The sequence below is a fragment of the Polypterus senegalus genome, chromosome 1 (assembly GCF_016835505.1).
Source record: "Polypterus senegalus isolate Bchr_013 chromosome 1, ASM1683550v1, whole genome shotgun sequence".
Taxonomy (NCBI): Eukaryota; Metazoa; Chordata; class Cladistia; order Polypteriformes; family Polypteridae; genus Polypterus; species Polypterus senegalus.
In genome coordinates this window covers 177,743,181-177,764,386 of record NC_053154.1, presented here as the reverse complement: position 1 = coordinate 177,764,386, position 21,206 = coordinate 177,743,181, and the positions used below count along the sequence as shown (strand labels likewise).

Genomic DNA, 21,206 nt, shown 5'->3' with positions numbered 1-21,206 from the left:
ACTTCAAGGCTTTGTGCAAGCTGTATAAAAATTATAATGTTTTGCTCAATCCCACTGTCTGTCTTTTAGGCAATGAAACCACACCTGAAGTCATTCCTTCGTACTGTGCAAAAAAACCAGCTGGGTCAATCAGCCATTGTCAAATACTTCATTAAATGTGCTACCCGACTCAAAGTTGATATCACGGTAATTAAAGACTTCAGTGTATCTCTTTACTGAATTAAAACTTTTAAAAGCAGCTAAGCACCTTGTGCAGGATTCCTCCCTGGAAGTAAGAGAAACAAAGTATATTTTAGAGAAAAGGGGTGACATTTTAATTTTATGGTTCATATTGTATATGACCAGATAAACTAACGCCTAATGTTTTGAATAAGTAATTGTCCATTGTGTTTTTTTATCATTCTAAATTAGTTTCATTTTATTTTTCTTTCTTGTGTCCCAAATCCACTCACCCCCTAATATTGTATTCAAGTGTTTTCTTCTGTTCTCCTTCCTAGCTTTTAGCAATCCATTAACTGTGGCAAGCTTTTGAAATTTCAAAAAGATGTGGTAGAAAGCAAATTTATAGGACAGATGATTTTTGATGCCCCTTTTGGTAGTATGCTTGATCATGATATCTAATCCTCAACAACAAAGTGTTATGTAATGTAACTGATCTATTAAACCATTTCTTTGTTGGGCTACCCCTTACATTTGGGCATTTTTATGAACATTTGCCAATTGTATGATCAGTCCATTAGTGATTGGAAAATTACACCTTTACTAATAACTAACTGCTATGAAACAGATTTTCCAGAGGGAAGAAGGAATGGTAAGCTGTGGCAGAGTAAGTTTGAATGTCATTATTAGATAGATAGATAGATAGATACTTTATTAATCCCAAGGGGAAATTCACACTATTATTAAGTATTATTAAGTATGTCACGTTTGAATATGGCAACTGAGGACCCTATTCTTGTAGCTCTTCAAAAATTCCGATCTAGCAAAATACCCTGTTAATATACTTCTTTTATTGTGGCGTTTTTTGCTTTCTTAGCTGCTACTGGGGCATTTTTTAAAAGTCTGTGGAGGAGGCTGAGTAATTGTGTTAGAACACAGTTAATATCAGAGCCTGTGGAGTGCTTAAAGTTAAAGGACTCTTTATAGATGAAGCCCACTGTCCTGGATCTGATTACCTTAGCAGGCTGCTGACGTTTGGTTGAATTCCCTTATTTATCTTCTGCTTCTTCTTGCAATTATTTATATCCATTTATACACTAATAATGGCAATTATTAAATAATAATAATAATAATTATTATTATTATAATTATTATTAAATAATTCCTCCCGTTTAAGTAACATTTCTCGGACTGCTTTCTTCCATCTCCAAAACATTAATATACTTGTTTTATTATGGCATTTTTTGCTTTCTTAGCTGCTACTGGAGCATTTTTTAAAAGTCTGTGGAGGAGGCTTAGTAATTGTGTTAGAACACAGTTAATGTCAGAGCCTGTGAAGTACTTAAAGTTAAATGACTCTTTATAGATGAAGCCCACTGTCCTGGTTCTGATTACCTCAGCAGGCTGCTGGCGTTTGGTTGAATTCACTTATTCCTCTTCTGCTTCTTCTCCAAATACCAATAATTCACTCTTTCCTCAGATCTGTTTGTGTGTGTTTTCTTTTTATTTATTTCTTTTGAAAGCTGAGTAATATCCAGTTAAGAAGTAAACATAATTTCCTATACTAATTTAAATACCTAATGATGTTCATTTGTGAATCTTTTTGGCTAATGTAGCGAGGACAACACCAAAGTCAAATTAACATTCATAATGTAGATATGAAAACCACTGTCCCTTATGCAGTCTACTTGCTTGTTAGCACTATACAGGTTTCTAATATTTGCCACTCTTATAACTATTAAATGAAAAGCTTTTTAATTTTCACTCTCATATAATGTTATTCGGCAACTTCCTCAATTTTGTTTGTTAGTGTCTTTAGTTGTAGAAACAATGTTCAATCCTTTGAGCACATTGTCCTATAGCTCGAACTTCCAGAGCCTCTATTCACTTGCTGGTTTTAAGAAGTATGTGCGATCTGTCCTATAGTGCCACCACCGCTTGTGTGTGCTCTCCTCTTCAAAAAATAAAGGACAAAGTATAACTCTTAACATTCATCCAGTAGGAGATGAGCCATTTCATTCAGACAGACATCATGTCGACAGGAGAATATGAAAATACTAGCCAAAGCCCACCATCGCATACGGCGGTAAAAGAATAGGAACAAAAAAATGATGAGAAAGGAATTCAGTATAACAAAGGCTTAGGAAACCACCGTCGCAGTATAACGAAAATAGCAAGGAATGAAACCAATGCCAATGGTTGAGAGAGTACCTTCCTGTAGCAGGCTATGGAAAACATAGACATATATAGATAGACGCTGCATACACTATGTTGCCCAGTCGACACGATAAGTCAGCGCGTCCGCCGTATTGCGAGTGGTAAAAGTGGCATTTAAACTAATACAGGTAGACGTGGAAACCGGATTTTCTGATGAAAAAACAATAATGTTTTAAACAGTATCGTTTACATACAACAGATTTTGCCAAATCGTTTACATGCAATTATTTATATCCATTTATACACTAATAGTGGAAATTATTAAATAATAATAATAATTATTATTATTATAATTATTATTAAATAATTCCTCCCGTATAAGTAACATTTCCCGGACTGCTTTCTTGCATCACCAAAACATTTCTAGACTTCGTCCTGAACTTACGCAACACAGTACTAAAGTATTGATTAATGCCCGAGTCACCTCACGTATAGATTACCGTAATGCTATTCTATCTGTCATCCCACAAAAACGTATCCATCGCTTACAATTCATTCAAAATACTGCTGCCAGGATAACCTGCTGTTCTAAATCCACTGAACAAACTAAACCTATTCTCTCTCAACTTCACTGGCTCCCTGTTAACTACAGAATACAATACTAAATACCGCTCTTAACATTTAAAGCTCTCCACAACCTCATTGATCTCCTACAGACTGACACTCGTCTCGTGCACTCTGATTCTCATCTGCAGCTGTACTTTCTGTACCACACTTCAAACTCTGTACTATGGGAGCTCGAGCGTCTCTCATAGTGCTCCTCAACTTGGGAATTCTCTTCTCTCTCATATACATCAGCTCGATTCAATAACACATTTTAAAACTACCTCTTGAAACTTATCATTTCAAACTGGCATACCAATTGTGAATTGTGCACTGTTACTGCCAGTTATCTGTGTTTGTTTGCTAATTATTGCTGTTTGATCGAGTGTGATTGTGGACGCCGAAGTAGGATTAGAGATGGCGGGCGGGGCTCTGTGAGTTGGCAGGCGGGGCTCTCTGTTTTTTGCGTGCGCTCTCTGTCTTGCTTGCCCTTAGTTAGAGTTGGCGGGCATGGCTCTCTGTCTTGCGTGTGCTCTATGTCTTGCGTGCGCTCTCTGTCTTGCTTGCCCTTAGTTAGAGTTGTTGGGCGGGGCTCTGTCGAGCATATCTCATGGTCTTAGATTTGGTGGGCGGGGCTCTCTGTCTTGCTTGCGCTCACTGTCTTGCTTGCGCTCACTGTCTTGCGTGCCCTTAGTGAATTATATATATAGATTAGCATTTTTGGTAACACTTTACATTAAGTGTCCATAATTACACTGTAACTACTATGTAATTACCTGTATAAGTACGGTGTAACTTTGAGTTACTACTCCATGTAATACTTACTACTTACTGTGTAATAGTTAATTACTCAGTTACTGTGGGTTTTTTTTTTTTTTTGTTCCTTAATTTATTACTTGCCTTGCGTTTTATAGTGATAACCGAGAAAGTGTTTTTCTGAAGAATGCAGATAACCCCTGTGCCAGTTGTCATCAATAGGGATCAAGGCTGAACAATGCCAAACAATGTTGAAATGTCTTTTGAAAAAGTCTCAAGTTACTTGTGCCATATAATCCACCTTTAGGTATCCAGCTGGATGGTCACAACATCACAAACATATAATGTTCGGTTGTGGTACACCTAAACTTTTACAAGCAGGTGTACCTAATGCAGCCACTGACTGTGTCAGAATATTGCTGCATACAATATAATAATGCTGTTCCGTTTATTTTCGCCATTCAATTTGTACATGATGATGGTTCCATTTTTATTTTATTGTAGTGCACTTTACTGAGTGTTCTCGGGTAAAGTGCAAATACAATACTTTACCAGTTACTAATTACATAATGTGCACATTTAGACACATTTTTGTTTAAAAAGACAGGTAAAGTAGTTTGAAATGTATTAACATAAATGGAGCTCATCAATATATGTCCATTAATTTATTGATTGAACTTTGGCCAGTTGATAATGGAGGAGAAGTCAATTAAAACTCTAATCCAAGTTTTAGATGTCTTCCCATCAAAGTTGTTTGCAACATTGTTTTTATAGTTCTGTTACTGACACATTTACTTAACATTTACCTTTCCTGCTTAAATGGGAAGTTGCCTCTTTTTAGCCAATCTAGATCATTTTAAAGTGATGTAATGGACATATTCTAAAACTTTTTCTAATGTAACTAGGAAAAAGAGCGACAATTTCTTGAAATGCTAAAAAAGAAAGTAGATCAAAAAATAGAACGAAAAAAGAAAATGGAAGAAGAAAAGAAACTGAAACTAGAAGAAGTGAAAAGGTAAATATCCAAACTCTGTATCTGAACTAGCTATCTTTTAGTCACACCGTGGTACAGTATATGAATAATACCTTTGATGGATACAAAGTACACTTCTGTTATTTCTTTTTTTGCATGGCAGCTTGATGGTCTTATTTAATCTGTGCCTGTGCTTATCCAAAATGTTGAGTTCTTGTGTGTGTGGTTGTGTTTGGTGGCTTTTGATAATACTGACCATTTTATCATGTTGCCTGTTTTTGCCTATAGTTCATTTACCATCCTTCCCAGTGCTGCATTTATTTCTTACACACATTTGAAGTTGTTTTTTTAACCAGTGAAAAGGAAACCTCCAACCACCTCAAATAATCTGTATAAAGGTGTTGAACTTGTGTAATGTCAGTTTTTCAAAAACTCTTGGTGTTTTGTAGGAACAAAGTTAGACTATACTGTATGTAAAATAACTTTTTACAATTTACTGGTTGTCACAAGAACCACACACTGATTATATATTGAAATGTTCATTTTAAATTATGCAGATTCTCAATTTAGGTTTCAGTGTAATTTTTCATTTGATGTAAAGGAATTTGCAAGATTTCGTTTGGCAAGAAACATGTTCAATTAAGAATTGAAAGTGAAAGTGACTAACTTATTTACTTTTAAAATTGAAATAAAATCCAAGTTTAGAGCAGCATTAGTTTGAGAGAAAAACTATACCCGTTTCAAAGTGACAGTTCAAATGGCCATAATTTAAAAAAGAGGACAAAATATTGCAGTGTATGATGTTGCTTAGATTCAGTAGATAAACATGGTGGGTGAAAATATTTAGCTGAGTTGTAAGCAAAGGTGCTCAAAGGCAGTGTTTTTCTTACCCACTGGGCTGTGGGCTGCCTTCAGTGAGTTGTGAGTTGCTATTCTTTATAATGATGGTGTATTGCGAGTGGGTTGCTATTCTGAAGATCGCTGTCATTCCCCTAACCTGGTGTGGTAATTGTGCTGATCTCCCCTAGGGAGAAAACTCATGATTGCTTGGGGTTCACCAAAGGGGACACCAAATCTACCCCACTCTCTAATGATCATGGAGCTTTCATAATATAAAGCAGACTTATATAACAACTTTCTCAGGATATAAAATAAAAAATAAGCAGGTAGAGAATGTTTTTTTTTTTTAAACACAAGCTTTTGTTGTTGCCATATTTTCCCATTATGGAGGTAATTCAGGAACAGATTATTAGACAAAATGATGTTCCAAATCAGATGCGAGTTGTGGATTCATCAAAAGAACATGTTATGTGATTGCAATTAAATATGTAGGACTTTGGAATGTGGGAGGAAACTGCAGTTTGACAGTGTTTCTAACAACACTTTTAGCAAGTATATGTTAAGGAAGTTTCAGTTGAAGTGGCTATTTGACTTGTCCACACCAGCAATGAAATATGCTGCTGCAGTTAATACCCAAATAAAATTTTATTGTTTTAATACTTTGAAACACAAACAATATCTCACCATTAATAAGACCTATATTGTGTTTTCAGAAATGCATAATCACAGAGATGGGCAAAACCGCATACTTGAGAGTCAAATGTGAATATGCAAATGTTAAATGTGTGTCATTTGTTTGGTTTTTGAAGGAAAAGTAATGTTCATGGGTTTAATTCTTACAATTTTTATAGGTTTATTGGGTCATTACTGTTGCATGTACAGAGTATAGTGAAATTCTTACTTGTATGCGACAAGCAACATGCCAAAACACCCCTGTCTGGGGCCATGATTAGTAACAACACATACCTTATCAAATGTGACAAATGTAGTCAGAGCACATTTTTCATGTATTTTAATGGTTATGATTAAATGAGTACAGGTAACATATGTCCAGATAATTTTTTTCTGGATTTGTACACATGCATAAAGAACAAGAGTCTAATTACTCATATACAAAGCTCGGAAAACTGCACAACAAAGGTTGTTGTACAGAACTGTGAAATATTAGGAGTTTCACAAGCCTAGTGAGACTGTTTTCACACAGGAAGCCATAAAATTTGAATAAATGTAAAAAAAAAGAAGGCACGCTAAGGAGATGCGGACAGATCAGCTGCAGGCTTTGTGCTGCTGCCAAGGTACGTCTTTGGCTTGTCACGCTGCGTGTTGATCATTTAAAAGCCTGTACAGCAGCTGTCCTTTGTCTTACTGTCTTGTCTTGCGGGACATTAAAGTGTCTCCGAGGAAAATCACGTATTGTCTCCTTCTAAGCCTTCCAAGATTTTTTTTATAATAGAGAGGTACAACTATTCATCTAACAATTGCAAATGTTACAAACCTAGCTGAATGATTTTTCTGAAAAGTTTTTAAAAATATATTGAAAAAAAACGTTTAAAATCTTATCTTGAATGTAACTAATTAAATGTTTTTTTAGTATTGATTTTAATCCATAATTTTCAGTTATTGGAGAGAAAAAAATTTCTATTTATAAATATTATGCTTAAAAGTCCCCAAGTTTCAAACATGCCCCCCACTTGTTGTTACACTGGGGTGAATCCCAATGTCTATTCTGTAATTTAATATACCAATACTAGTTTACATAATTGATATGTAGCTAAGCTACTTAATGGGTATACTAGTACAGTATTAAGTTTTTTTTGTTTTGTTTTTTTTACTTATTTTTAAACTATTATAGAAATGGCCACACTATTGTTCACTTGAATAAGGAAGGTTCCTTCAATAGAAATGATTTTAATGTGATTTATGTTGTTTGACATGCTATCGAGTATTGTAAAATTTCACTGGTATTACCATTGAACACAAAAAAATCAATCTGCTTGTGACATTCCTAGTGCTGTGTGTGAATGTTTACTTGTGGATGTTTCAGGAAACGCAAAGAGCATTTAAAAAAGGTAACTGAGGCCCGTGAGCGAGAGGAGCAGAAAGAAAAAGCCAAAAAAAGGAAAATTGTGCAAAAGTTTGCCCAAATGAAGGAAAAGAATGACAAGGTGAGTCTTGTATTCTCACCTTATGAGAATTTATTAGTGTGGCTTTTAATAAGAAACTTTTGTTATACTAATATCATAGCAGAAAATATCTGATTTCAGTCTTTGCTGATGGAATATTGGTTTATTATGGCTAGGATCAAGATGAAGTGCATATTCTTGTCCTGTAGCAGTGATATTGGGAAGTACATTTTAACTGGGGCAAATTTTTACTTCTATGTTGTCTTCTATTTCCTCTTATGATGTTCAGTTGTCTTTACAAACTGTTGCTTACTTCAGAACAGAAGAACATTGATGCCTAAAACTTAACTTATTTTAAAATTCAATTCTTTTTTGTGTATATTGGCTTATTTTGAAGGTTTAATATTTCTATTCTGAGCAGTTTAGAGTTCCATGGCTTACTCATAGATCTTAGTTTTTAAGAAAAACATAGCTATTGAAATGTTCTTATGAAATTTTACCAATTACCTATAACTTTATGGCATAAACATAATGCCTTTTTGGTGGTTTGGTGTGCGTGTATGTGGTTTATTTCCTGTTTTCAAAATTTCCTGCCTTTTTTAAGTATAGGGTGGTCCAGATCTAATTATGCAATTTTCATTACGATAAACTTATTAAGTTTATTACATAGAAAATCACCCGAAAAATCCCAGACCATCGAGAAGTGTGCGAACTGACAACATGAAGAATCGTCTTTGCGCCAAACTGGAATCGTCCCCACATAAATCAAAGTCATCCAGATGATATTACTAATAAGTATAGCATTCCTTTATGTGGTGGATATGGCAGCAAAACCTAAATGACTAGATGAAAATACACATGGACTTGAGATGTGAAGTCTCTAATTAGGCATTAAACAATTGGAGGTTTCAGAATTTTTACATTGAATCTGTATAGATAAAGGATAAACGCCATGCCAGTATGCTACCCATTTCTTCTTTTTTGAGGAAATTTGTTTTACAGGCTAGGTAGGATTTTTTTCTAAATATAAAACCAGGCACCAGATTTATGTGCATTTTCCAGAATTTATTCAGTGATTATTGTATCTTTAATAACTGAAAAATACTGTTCAAAAGTATTACTAACAATCAAAATATAGAAATGTATTATATATGTGCCACATGAATTGGTAAACAGCAAGATTATTCAGGATAATTTAATTTACAAAAAAAACTCCTTAAAACTTTAGCTTAAATCCTGATTTGAAAAGAGTACTTTTTTGTGTGTTTTTGAGATTTTTTTATTTTGGCATAAAAATATCTAAATTTCACTGACAAGTCAAAGGAAATGTCACATGCTAGTTATTCCCCAGCCATTTTTTTTTTTTTTTTTTTAAATTACATTTATCCATACCTTAATTTCTTTTTGGTAATCAAACCTCAATTAAAAATATGTATTTAAGAGTTAATTAATGTGCATTTTGTCAATGTTTTAATATGATCCTTTCCCATGCTTACTGTAGTAAGTAATTATAAGATTTCAATTGGTCATACCTTGCATTAGGAGGCATAGCAATTATTTAATCATTGAGATCTGGGCGCTCCTGTTTCCTACTACAGTCCAACGACCTGCAGATTTAGTTGATTGGCAATGCTATATTGGCCTTAGTGTGTGGGTGTGTGTTTGTCCTGCAGTGGACTGGCGTTCTTTCCCTGGTTCGTTTCTGCCTTATGCCCTATGCTAACTGGGATAGGCTGCAATATCCACTGCAGCCCCATTCGGTATAAAGCAGGTTAGTAATTGACTAACAGAAATGTAGTCCTTGAGATTGCAATATAAAAACTGTTATAATGTGCTAGATGTACTTTTACAATTTTCACCACATCATAGTTGTCATAAATGTCTGTAATCTGTGTGCCATAAATATGAGATGAAACGTATATTTTGTCACCAAAGGACTAAAATTATTTTGGATTGCACATCAGGAGCATATTCATTTTATTACTGGTTTAAAATAAGTGGTAGCCAATTGGTTTGTGTCTGGCAATTTTTGTGATTGTTGGTGCTGCTTGAGTGGGGATTTCTGAGTCTGTGTGTTTACACAGAAATTCCTCTAATTACTGTTTCCTTTCTCATTGCAAAGTAGCACACATTTAGATTTATTGGCAACTCTAAATTGTTTCTGAATGAGTGTGTTACTTTCACAGGACACAGTCGTGGACACATCTACACCTCACTTATGATTGGTTGCCCCTTGCGCCTTACATAGGCATTGCCTGTTAGTGTGCATATTTTGAATTTATCTTAGATAAGCAGGGAATGGACAGACAAGTATCTATACTCATTAGGTTTTACTGGTGAATGTGAAGACTCATATTCCTCATTAGGGCTATGCACAATTTCTTTACCCAGCTGAAGATGTTACATGATTAATGCATGAGAATGTTACCAGCAAGATGCTACTTTCCACCATTTTAACATGTATTTTTATTTCTAAACATGCACCAAAATGTGACAAAATTAGTAGCAGTTAAACTTGATAAAGCATGGCAATAACACTAAACCGTGCAAGATTTAAAAAAAAAATGTATGTATCACCTATTTAGGGATAATTTAAAGAATATGAATCAAGTAAAAAATTAATGCATTTCATCACATATCCTACTTTACTGCATAAGCATGTATTCCAGGGCAGCACAGCTCACTATATGGATTTCCTCACATCAAGAGATATTATTTAAAGTCTGCTGTATACTGTAAGGTTTAGATCTGTTTCTGAGACTTGTAATGTTTTGCCCATGGTACTTTTATTTAGAAATCAGTCAAGTATGTGGCTGTTTTTGTGTTTACTTAAATCTTGAAGTTATTTTTACTTATGTGAGGATACGTAGGGAATACGTGAGGAACGGATTGCAGAGGCGAAAGCTAAGTGCAAGCTTACTAACAAAAAAGTGGAAGAAGTAGAGATTCGTCGTAAACAAGAGGAAGATGTAAGGAGAATAAAGATTTTGCAGACTGTAAGACTTCTGTGTGCTTTATATTTTGTTGGGGAAAATAGAGGTGACAAATAATAGCTGTGGCCCTTCACATTAAGGGATGGGAAGGTTACCACATTTCTACAATATACTGCAGTTAAATTAACCGTTATTACACTGCTTCATATATTCAATTATTCCTATAGCATTTGTTTTTACTAAGTGTAAGAAAAAGTACTTTGGATTTTAAGACTGTCGAGCATTAGATAAAAAGTATGTAATCATGCAAATTAGACATCTAGCACAGTATAACATATACTGTATAGTATAGGTCGTTGCTATGGTTCAGAGTTCTTTCACCCCCTAAAGAGGACTTAGTCTGAAGTATGTTCCTATTTTGGTGTTTTGAAAAGTGTTGCGGGGAAATTAACTGAAGATGACTGCCGTGTCTGCAGAAAGTAAGTTGTTGGGGAAAGGGCAAAACAAATTGAATTTAATGAGTCAAATTTGAGACCATCACCTGCTGCTATAAAGTTAATTCAAGTTTTTTGCTGTTTAACTAGCTAATCGTTCTCCTTATAAAGCTTTAGTGTTGCATGCTCTTAAGTATTTGAGTACACATGTATTGCCCTGATTTTATGTAAGTTGTGTGTCTGGAATGAATTCACAGGACGATCAATCTAGTATGTTTTAATCTGAATCATTCGTACAAGTCTGTTTGTCCTAACTAATGAATGACCGAGAGTTAAACTTCAATTAAAAACATTCCCTTACAGTAAACAGATGCATCAGAACCGAGTCTGATGGAACAAGTTGGTGAATATTTTAAATAACGTTACAGCAGGACTTGAAATTTGGAATGGGAAATGGTACCTGTACAAATTTTAATTACTGAAAATTTAGATTTTAAATGTTGTGAAATGATTTCAGACTATACTAGTATTTAAATAAAGTGGAAAGGCCCCCCATTGTGATAATACCGAGAACCCTAATTTTGTCCTCTATAAACATGTTGCTCGGACGATATCTAAATTTACCATCTTGCCATGGTGCAAGTATAATTGTGATTAAAACTGAGAAAGAGTGTTTTTTGCTGGTAACCTTTTCATTCTATGTCTTTTAGGAAGAAGAGGAACGAAAAGATCTGGAGTTACTTCAGAAGAAGAGAGAGGAAGAAGAACAAGAGCGTGTAAAAAAAATGGCTGAAGTTAAGAGACTTAAACAAATAAAACAGGAGAGACAGCTTGCTGCAGAGAAAAAACTCCAAAGGAAGAGGGTGCAGGAGCGCATTCGGATTAAACGGTATTCAGTTCATGAGCAAGAAAAGTCGGTACCATATAGGTTTTGATAAGTAGACTGAAGTTCATCCTCTAGATGCATCTCGAGTAGCTTATTTAAAATATACTTTAGTCTTGAGGAAATATTGTAAATATATTTTGCTATATTGCCCACTACCTCAAAAAACTCCCATGTGCCTTGACAAGGTAACTTGAAAGCCAAGATAAATATTCATAATTATGAAGAAACTGTGGCAAGTGCTTTTAAAACTTTGACTAGTAGTCATTTGAACATTTTGCTGAATTTATGATTTCTAAATTAGACCATCAATTTAGCTGAGAGACAAAACACACAAAAACCTTAATAATTTTGTTCTAGTCCATTTCTGTAATTAAGACCAATCTAGTGACCTTAAGATGTTAAAACACTTAGCACCTGAAATGATTGCTAATGGGTGTTTTTATATTGATGAATTGCACAGTTGTAAAAATGTCCCCTTCTAATATTGCAACAGTTGTACTCTAACAGCATACAAGACTTTTAATCTCTCACATAGCTCTTCTGCATGGGCATAACTTACTGTATAATTATGTTGCAGTCCCTTTGTTTAATATATTGTATATATGCCAAGAGGTCTGTGATAGTTATTGTAAATATTTGGAAGCAGCAATACCATATAAGCATTGGGTGAAAAAAATAAAGATGTAATCCACAGTGATGCTTTTTTGTAGTAAATGTCCAGAATAAACGCTAGGACCAGTATTTACCAGACATACCACCAGTGTGTTTCTAATTCAACACATCAAAATGTAATAATATTAGATTTTTTGATAATTAAAAAAATTTAAACACAGTTTTCGAATTGCATTCTTAATGAATTCATCAGTGGTATTCAAGTGTGCTTTTTTGGGAAAAACTGCATTCTAGTTAGGCTCTGTCTGTGATGTCTGTTTGTCTTGTCCTTGCTCTTTGATTTTAGTTGCATCTGTGAGTTTAAATTTCAAGAAAAGTTGTTCATGGTGTGAGACTTGCCTGGACACCACCAGTCGGAAACCACATCTTTATCAAAAAACACACGTTTATTAATCACTAATAAACACAGGATTAAAGTCCTGAACACCACACAATGCACTCAGCAAATAAATCACCACAATAAACCTTCTTTTCCTCAGTCATTGGCCTCCTATCTCCTCCTGGGAGCTTCGTCCTGCTCCCACTCCCGACTCAAGCTCCCCGACAGTAAGGAGGCGGCCCCTTTTATTCCCGCCCGGATGTGCTCCAGGTTGTTGGTGATGATCTTCCGGCAGTACTTCCTGGTGTGACGGAAGTGCTGCTCTTTGCACCGGAAGCACTCCGGGCGTCCCTGGCAGGTTCATCCGCCATCTTGCCTGGTGTAGCGGAAGTGACAGTTCCCCAGGTCCAATGAGGCTTAAGGCGCCCCCTGGCAGTGGCCACAGTTTCCAACAGGCCAGAACCTCTTTGTCCCTTTCCCGTGGTCCTCTTTTTGTCCAGGGCGGTTGTCCCCTCGTGACCAAGAAACTATTACTGTCCCTTTCCAGTCCCGCCAGGCATCCCAGGCCAGGTAATGACCCCGGCAATCTGTCACAATGGTCAGTCTTTTCCATACCTTATTTTAATAACATTATTATAACTTATTATGACTAATTTACTCACCTCTTTCTTTGCTGTGACTGGGTTTGAAAACCATTAAGGGCTTAATGAGCAAATTTACTCAGATTAGCAGTTTAAGTTATTCTTGGTAAAATGTAATTTGGAACACACATGCTCTGTCTAATCTGTTCAAACTCACAAATGCTGGAATGTGGAAAAGCAGTTTTTTTTCTTATTTTAAAGAAAATTCTTGTGTATAAGCTGACATCAACTTATGAAAATATACACTTTATTATAGGTAACATTTTTTTATATTATGATGAGTTACCTGGGGGGTTGGCAGCTAATATTTCTGCTATTCAGTGATTTTTTTTATTTTATTTTACATTGTTTGTTTGTAGCCAGGGTTTTAGGACTATTCGCTTTAGACAGATTTCAGTGAAATCAGGAAGGCACATTCTTCCTATTTTACTTTTTTCTTAATATGTACTAATAACATTGTTAAAACTTGTGTTGAGAGTTAAGGTTTTCCTTTCTCTGCTGTTTTCTTGAGCAGTCAGTGTTGGTTTATGTTTTTTTTACCTAATATGGCAATGAAATCAATGGATTCCTATTTCCTGATGCTATTAGTTCTGTTTTTCACATTCACATTTTTGGGTTTTATTTTTTAACTAAAATATATAGAATTTTCTACCTCCTAAATATGCCACAAAAAATAACATGCTGCCATGTTTCTGAATTAACACTAAAAAGCATAGTCTTAATGGTGAATTTCCAGCATATTGAGAATTTAAGAATAAGTCCCAGATCATCTAGTCTGAAATCCTGTGCTCATATAGGATACAAAATAAGTTTATGAAAGAATTTTGTGAATATTTGATGTAATTTTTTATTTAATATTTACTGGAATAGTTGACAAGATATTTGCTTCCTGTTCATAAACCATGAATATTCCAGCTGTTTTTAAAATGCATGGTTAATGATGCAATATATCAGGATCAAAGCTGTCATTTACACACGTAATCTTTTTCAACTGAAATTTAAGATTTTCATTGTCCTGGTCCTGGATCAGAAATTCATAATCCATACTTTGTAAAAGACTGAAAGCTCTTTCATATAACAAGTAAAAGATACTGTAGTTAATCTACAGCTAATGGTCACTTTTTTGTGTAATTCCACACTGCACTTAACACATTCATTTTACTAAAGATAAATTAAATATGCTAATTCTTATTTAGTGTTGCTGGACCCAGATTTAGGCCAGAGTTCTGGAATGACTCCTCCGCCAAGAAAGTAGTGTAACAGCAATACTGTCTGGCAACAATGTAGCAAAAAAAGCAAGTCTCACTCTTTGCCTAGAATTATAGGATTGTAATGGGCAGAGGTGGGCTATAAGCTGTAAATGGCCATCATTGTGAAGTTTATGGAGTTACCAGTATCTCAAAGTGTTGACAAAAATGTATACATGATTGAAAGGTAGAAAATCTGTCATGCCATTTATACTTATCAATCTGTGCAGGCCTTTATTTTGGTAGTAATGTATATGATATGTTTTTATTATAATTGTATTCTTAAAATGTAATTAAATGTGACAAGCACTTTCAAGTAATTTATAGTGACTAATGAATAATATAAATATCTGTTGTATTGAGCTGTGTATTAAACATTCCAAGGAGTGACCTTGCATAAATGTTTCAACCATTCATCTTTATCTAAATCCTAAATTTTTCAGGAAACAACGTCTTCTTGAAAAAAAAAAGGCTATTGCTGTACAGATGGAGGTTGAGAAGGTAGCTAAAAAAAAGGCTTTATGGGAGGCTGCCAAAGAGAAGGAGAGACTACAGAAGGAGGCAGAGGTAAGAGAGAAATTAAAGGCAAGTATAACCTTTGCATCTAAACATTTTTGGGAATGCAAAAAATTTTCCAAATATAGTAAGATAAGGAAAAAAAGAAATAAATTAAATATTTTTGGTAAGAAGTGTTATAGCTACAGTCAAAAGACACATGAGCGTACTTGTATTAAGAGGGGAAAAAAGAGAAGATGGCAAGGAATTTGCAAGTGAGAGGTTACATCCACATTGACCCTAATTGTAAAGTTGGGAGTTCTGTTTTAGGTCTCTGCTGTCTTAAGTTTGTATAAAACCTGTACTCAGATTGTTTTCCATTTTAAAATAAGACATTTAATATCTACAGTTTTCTGCTTTAATTTTTTTAATTCTAGACATTTTTTCACTTGATAAATATTCTTTTGTGAACTTCACAGTAGATGCTATAGAAACACTAATGTCTTAAGGTTGCCAGGGAAAAGGCTTTTTACCCCTCTATACCCAGAACTAGATTGAATGAGTTTCAGAATGTTTATCTGATCATTGTTAGCCATTTTTCTTTCTTTGTAGAAGTCTCCTCAGTCATATCAAGTGAGTATTGCACATTTCGATTCCGAAAACTTTGTGATGGATCTAAACAGTGATGATTCAACTGATGATGAAAGTGCTCCAAGAAAACATATTCCTTCCTGGGCACAAGGTGAGTTTCATGCTTCAAGGAATTAACCTTCCCTTACACACACACACCCAGGCTTTTGGAGTTTGAGTCATGCAAGCATTATGCATTTAAGTGTTTGTGGTGTAAAATTTTATGAGTAACTTTAAATGTTAGCATTTCTTGAAGCTTTTGGTGAGGCAACTTATATAAAAGAAAACTTTTGCACTACTTTCTTGCTGTTTGTTGTTGGGGGCTAAAATAAAAAGTGAGAGACCAGTGATGGATCATTCTTATCTGATATTGCCTTCTCTGAGGATAATTTACAAATGTATTTTGCATATAAATAAAGGAAAAAGAATAAAAGACCATATTGGAATTAATACTGGTTTAAAAAAAATGCGAGAATATGTGTATGGAATCAGTTTGAATATTTCAAATTTTCCTCTTGTTCCAAGTGTTTCATATATGGAACAGAAATTCTGCTTAGCGTATTTACTGTCATAAAGGAACGTAGCAGATTTTGCTATCTGGGACATCTTTTCTGCCTTGTTTTAAGTAATTATCAGATGCGTTTCATTAAATGCATTAATTTTTATAAATCAAGTATTCCCCTCTGCATGCAACAAGTATATTGTAGCCTCCTTGGAGGCGTTTACCCCTGGAAAACAAATCAAAATAGTTTTTTTATTTCTTTCTTTCTTTCTACTCTGGCATTAACACCAAGGATGTTAAACATTCTGAAATCCATTACATTGTTCTACAAATTCTTCTACTTTGTAAGCATGAATAAAGCCTCCTTGGGTGCCAGATAGAAACACAGATACACGCACAGCTCCATTGCACGCAGGTCTTTTAGAAAAGAACACTAAGTGGGTCCAAATCCTTGGGTAAAGGCAGATTGACGCAGTAGTGGATTGCCAAAGTGCTTTCTGCCTACTTCAGTCTGTAGTTTTGCTGGAATACAGTGAATTTCTAACACTTTGAGGAATCATTAGGGAAGACTGACAAATACACTTAGAGGTCCTATTAGAAGTAGAGGGAGCATATTATTATCAAGTATCATTCAATGCAACAGCTGGACAAAATTCCCATAATTATGGTCAATAGAAATGATCTGAATAATTAGGAGTTTACATTTTGCATTTCTGATTTGTCTGTGTAACCATAATAAGCATATCACACTGCAACAAAAATTTAGCTTAGCAAACTGACATTACACAGTACTCTATAGTTTAACTGTAGAATTGTTGCAAGCTTTGAGATGGAAGGGATTTTATAAGATGTTCTTGCATTTTATTAGTTCAGTCCAAAATTTAGGGAAACAGTCCTTCCTGTGAAACTGTCTAAAATCAATATTACATTTGAATACAAGTGCAGTATTATGAAATTGTGCTCTAATATAATATTCCAGAACTGTGTACTTGTGACAGAAGAGGTATTGGTCTGATACATGCAACATTATATGAATGTGAGGAAGAATTCAGTTGATAGAAAATGCCCGTATTTACCAAATCGCATTTAATATACAGTAAATCAGTCTGTAGTGGATTTCCCAAAAGTGGAGATTTGCTTGGTCCAGAAGAACTGTTAATAGGGAAGTACTGTATAGAGAAATAACTATCAAATATAGTTTGCCATTTTTAATAGGTGAAATTTGAAGATTGTCAGACAAGTTGCAAAATGAAGAGAAAACATTGTTTTTGTTTTTTGTACAAAACATTCAGGTCGCAAAGCTTACTCCTTAATATTTAATATTGCCAAGATTTTATAATTTCTGAGACAAACATGAGTGAAATCAGTAAAATGTAACTTTTTTTTCTAAATTGTATCACTTGTGCATTCAGTATTTGTCATTAAGAAAATGGAAGTATTCTACAAGTTTGTTCACTTGTTTTAACTAAAAACTGCTGCAAATCATGGAGTTAGTGACACTTTACATTTTTCTACCTAAAGATGCACATTTATACACTTTACAATTGGCTAAATTAAACAAATCCCAATCCTGAAAAATATTGGAAATACAAGGATAAAAGCTTTCACCAGTAGCAGAACAGCAATTTTAAATACTAAGCATACAATATTTATTAATTGTGTACAACAAATGTTCTAACACGAACATAAAGGGAGGAAAGCAATTGAATGAGAACACTGCATGTAGAATAGTTACTTGTTTGCAATAAACAAGTGCAAAATAGCTATTTACAAATAAAGGTATGTAAATTCCAATAGTAGAAAAGAATGTGTGTGTGAAATAATGCAGCATAAATGTAAGCGAAGTATGCTACAAATACTATTTGTAAAATATCATATACTTAATTTCATCTGGCATGTGTAAACATAATTTATATGGTCAGGTTGATTTGCTGCGTATCGAGTGTTCTTGCATACATTTTTTAGTTTTGAAGAGTATTCTTCTACAGTTACATAGAATCTCGTAAGACATTAAGACAGGTGATAACAATTGAAAAGGAAATCACACTTGTAAATTGATTAATGATTGTGCTAGCCAATTTGAGTTTAATGTGTATAATGCAACAGGATTTTGAGGAATGGAATCGGGGATTTTTTTTTTTTATTGTTAAACCCATTCAAATGCAGGATATTTCTGAGCCATTGCCTATGAGTGTTAGAATATTAGCACAGACTTGATCTTATTTTAAATAATAGATGTAAAATATTTGAAGTGCATCTTAGTGGACATTTACCAGCATTCATTTAAGTATTGACAATATATATATTGTCAGGGATGCCAGGGGCCATGACCCGGCTGGGACGTCATGAGGGACCGGATGTGGGTCTGCGCCCACCCTGGATCACGTGGGGGTCGCCTTCCTGGTTGCTCTGGGGGCCATGAGTACAGGGCATGGAAGCTCCACCCTGTAGGGGCTCGTGGTCACCACCAGGAGGCGCCCCAATGCCACACCAGGAAGTGCTGGGGGGAAGACTTTGGAGGATACCCGGAGAGCTGCCGGGAGAACAGCCGACACTTCCGCCACGCTGGGGCGTGGCCAACGGGGGAGTGTCGGAAGCACCTGGAGCTCATCTGGGTCATGTATAAAAGGGGCCGTCTCCCTTCATTCGAGGCTGGAGTTGGGAGGAGGAAGGACGAAGCACAGAGGAGGTGTGGAGGCGGCCCGAAGAAAGGCATTTGTGGCCAGGACTTTGGATTTGGGGTATTGTGCACTGAACTGGGTCTGAGTGACCATTGACTGGGGTCTATGTGACCTATAGAATAATTGTAAATAGTGAAAAACAACATGTCTGCCTGTCTGTGTCCGGGCCAGGTTCACAAAAAAAAAAATATATATATATATATATATATATATATATATATATATATATATATATATATATATATATATACTGTAAGTTCATTATTCAGCCATACAACTTTTACACTATCTTCACTATAACATTTGTTCAGTTGTGTATAGTATAAATCTAGAACTAAGTTCAGATCAGTATGTTTTTCATTTTAGGAAGCAGATTTTAAAATCCACAATTTTTGTTTCCTTTGCTACTTCTGTTTATATGTCCTATCCTTCTCCTACAGGGCAAAAGCTAAACCAGGCAGTAGTGGATCATTACTATAATCCCCCTGATACTGACAAACGATATGGTAAGATAGAACCACCTAATCTGGAGGAAATTTTCTGTAAAAGTAAACCCCGATACTTGAAAAGAACAAGCTCAGCTGTGTGGCACTCGCCACCAAAGAGGACCAACCTCAACAGTGTTTCAATGATGGTCACCTGTTAAACGACCATGGACTTGCTATTCTCCATTTTTCTTTAGTTTTAATGTTACTTCATTTGTATATACTTTTGTGCAGTGTGTAGATGTTTTTTCATAGAAGTAGTATATTTTATATAATCAGATAATGGGAAAAGAATCTTAAACATAATTGAAATAAAGTGGTTTATAAGTTGTGGTGTTTAAGAGTTTTTTTGTGTGTTTTAAACCATTTATTTATAAAAATGAGTCATTTACTGTTATTCTTCAAGAATAGTTAATCTTTCAATGTTGTAGTCATAGCTGTACAATTAAATGTTGGCTATAACATTTCCGATTTAATCACATTCCAAAAATATGCCCAAAGGTGCGGATGTAAGACATTAAGAAAATGTACAATATTTGTATAGAATGAACAAGCTACTTTTTGTTTCCCCAAAACACATCTTAATAAGCCACTTAACTGATACTTTATTAACCCAGTCCTGAATTTGCCAACAAAAAAGCTTAACACATTTTGGGGGAATAAACAAAAAAAGTGGATTGGCAGTGCTTTCATCTTAGGGCCGGTTTACACTTCACGCTCAGAACGAATACGTGCATGCATCATAGCTGCCACACATTCCCAGTGTTTGTTTTGACACATCTTCTGAGCTTATCGTCACAAATATCACATGCTTAAGCTGCAGTAGCAGCAAAAATATGGGTGGTGTGTGTGTTCAAGTTTTGGTACGTGACATCAGCATCATTGTTTACTATAAATATGCGACATCAAGCTGCAATTCTTTTCCAATAGGATGAATCTGCGTGCTTTGATGTTTGAATGGTTCGATGCATTGAAGCAAATCATTATACTTTAATGCCGACATGCGAATGTATTTGTTCATGATGCTTTTTTTCATCTATTTCTCACATAGGAAATACAGTCAGTCATTATCCAACCCACTATATCCTAACACAGGGTCACGGGGGCCTGCTGGAGGAAATCCCTGCCAACACAAGGTGCAAAGCAGGAACAAATACCTGGGCAGGGTGCCAGCCCACTGCAGATTTCCTGTTGTGACGATGCAATAAATTTATTTCCTCCTTCTACTTACAACATAGCGAAACTGGAAGTTTTCTCACTGTGATGATTTCTTGCACTGACACCTGGTGGAATCCTCCAGATTTACTTAAAAATATGAGTGCAAGTATTGTGTTGGCACAGCGTCCTGAACAGTATGTGTTGTGTAGCGTTAAGTATATTCCCAGTTTTATGGTGACCTTTTGGTCCTCCTGTGGGATTAAATAAAGCTGAAAAAAACTTGATATTATTAATAGCTCCAAAAAAAGTCAGAGTATAAAATTAAACACCTAATTTTTCTAAGACGAATGCAAAAGGTAAAACCATACTTTTGCAAAGAGCTTGTTCTTTTAGATGACATCACAATGTTTACTGAGGCACACAGAAGGCATTCTAACATTGAAGGGGAAAAATGGATTTAGAATTCTAAGATGATAAAGGTTTACCCTTTCTTTAAATTGTCTGCATGCCCG

General features: G+C 35.1%; 1 protein-coding gene across 1 annotated transcript in view; it reads left to right on the top strand.

Moving 5' to 3' along the window:
* Nucleotides 1–19,697, top strand: part of LOC120538781 (inner centromere protein A-like) — a 49,813-nt gene extending 30,116 nt beyond the window's left edge. The window contains exons 7-13 of the mRNA XM_039768288.1: nt 70–186; nt 4,581–4,690; nt 7,533–7,653; nt 11,689–11,867; nt 15,187–15,310; nt 15,851–15,980; nt 19,492–19,697. Of these exons, the coding sequence (XP_039624222.1) occupies nt 70–186; nt 4,581–4,690; nt 7,533–7,653; nt 11,689–11,867; nt 15,187–15,310; nt 15,851–15,980; nt 19,492–19,697 (987 nt within the window). The remainder of the gene's footprint in view (nt 1–69; nt 187–4,580; nt 4,691–7,532; nt 7,654–11,688; nt 11,868–15,186; nt 15,311–15,850; nt 15,981–19,491) is intronic.
* Nucleotides 19,698–21,206: the final 1,509 nt, after the last annotated feature.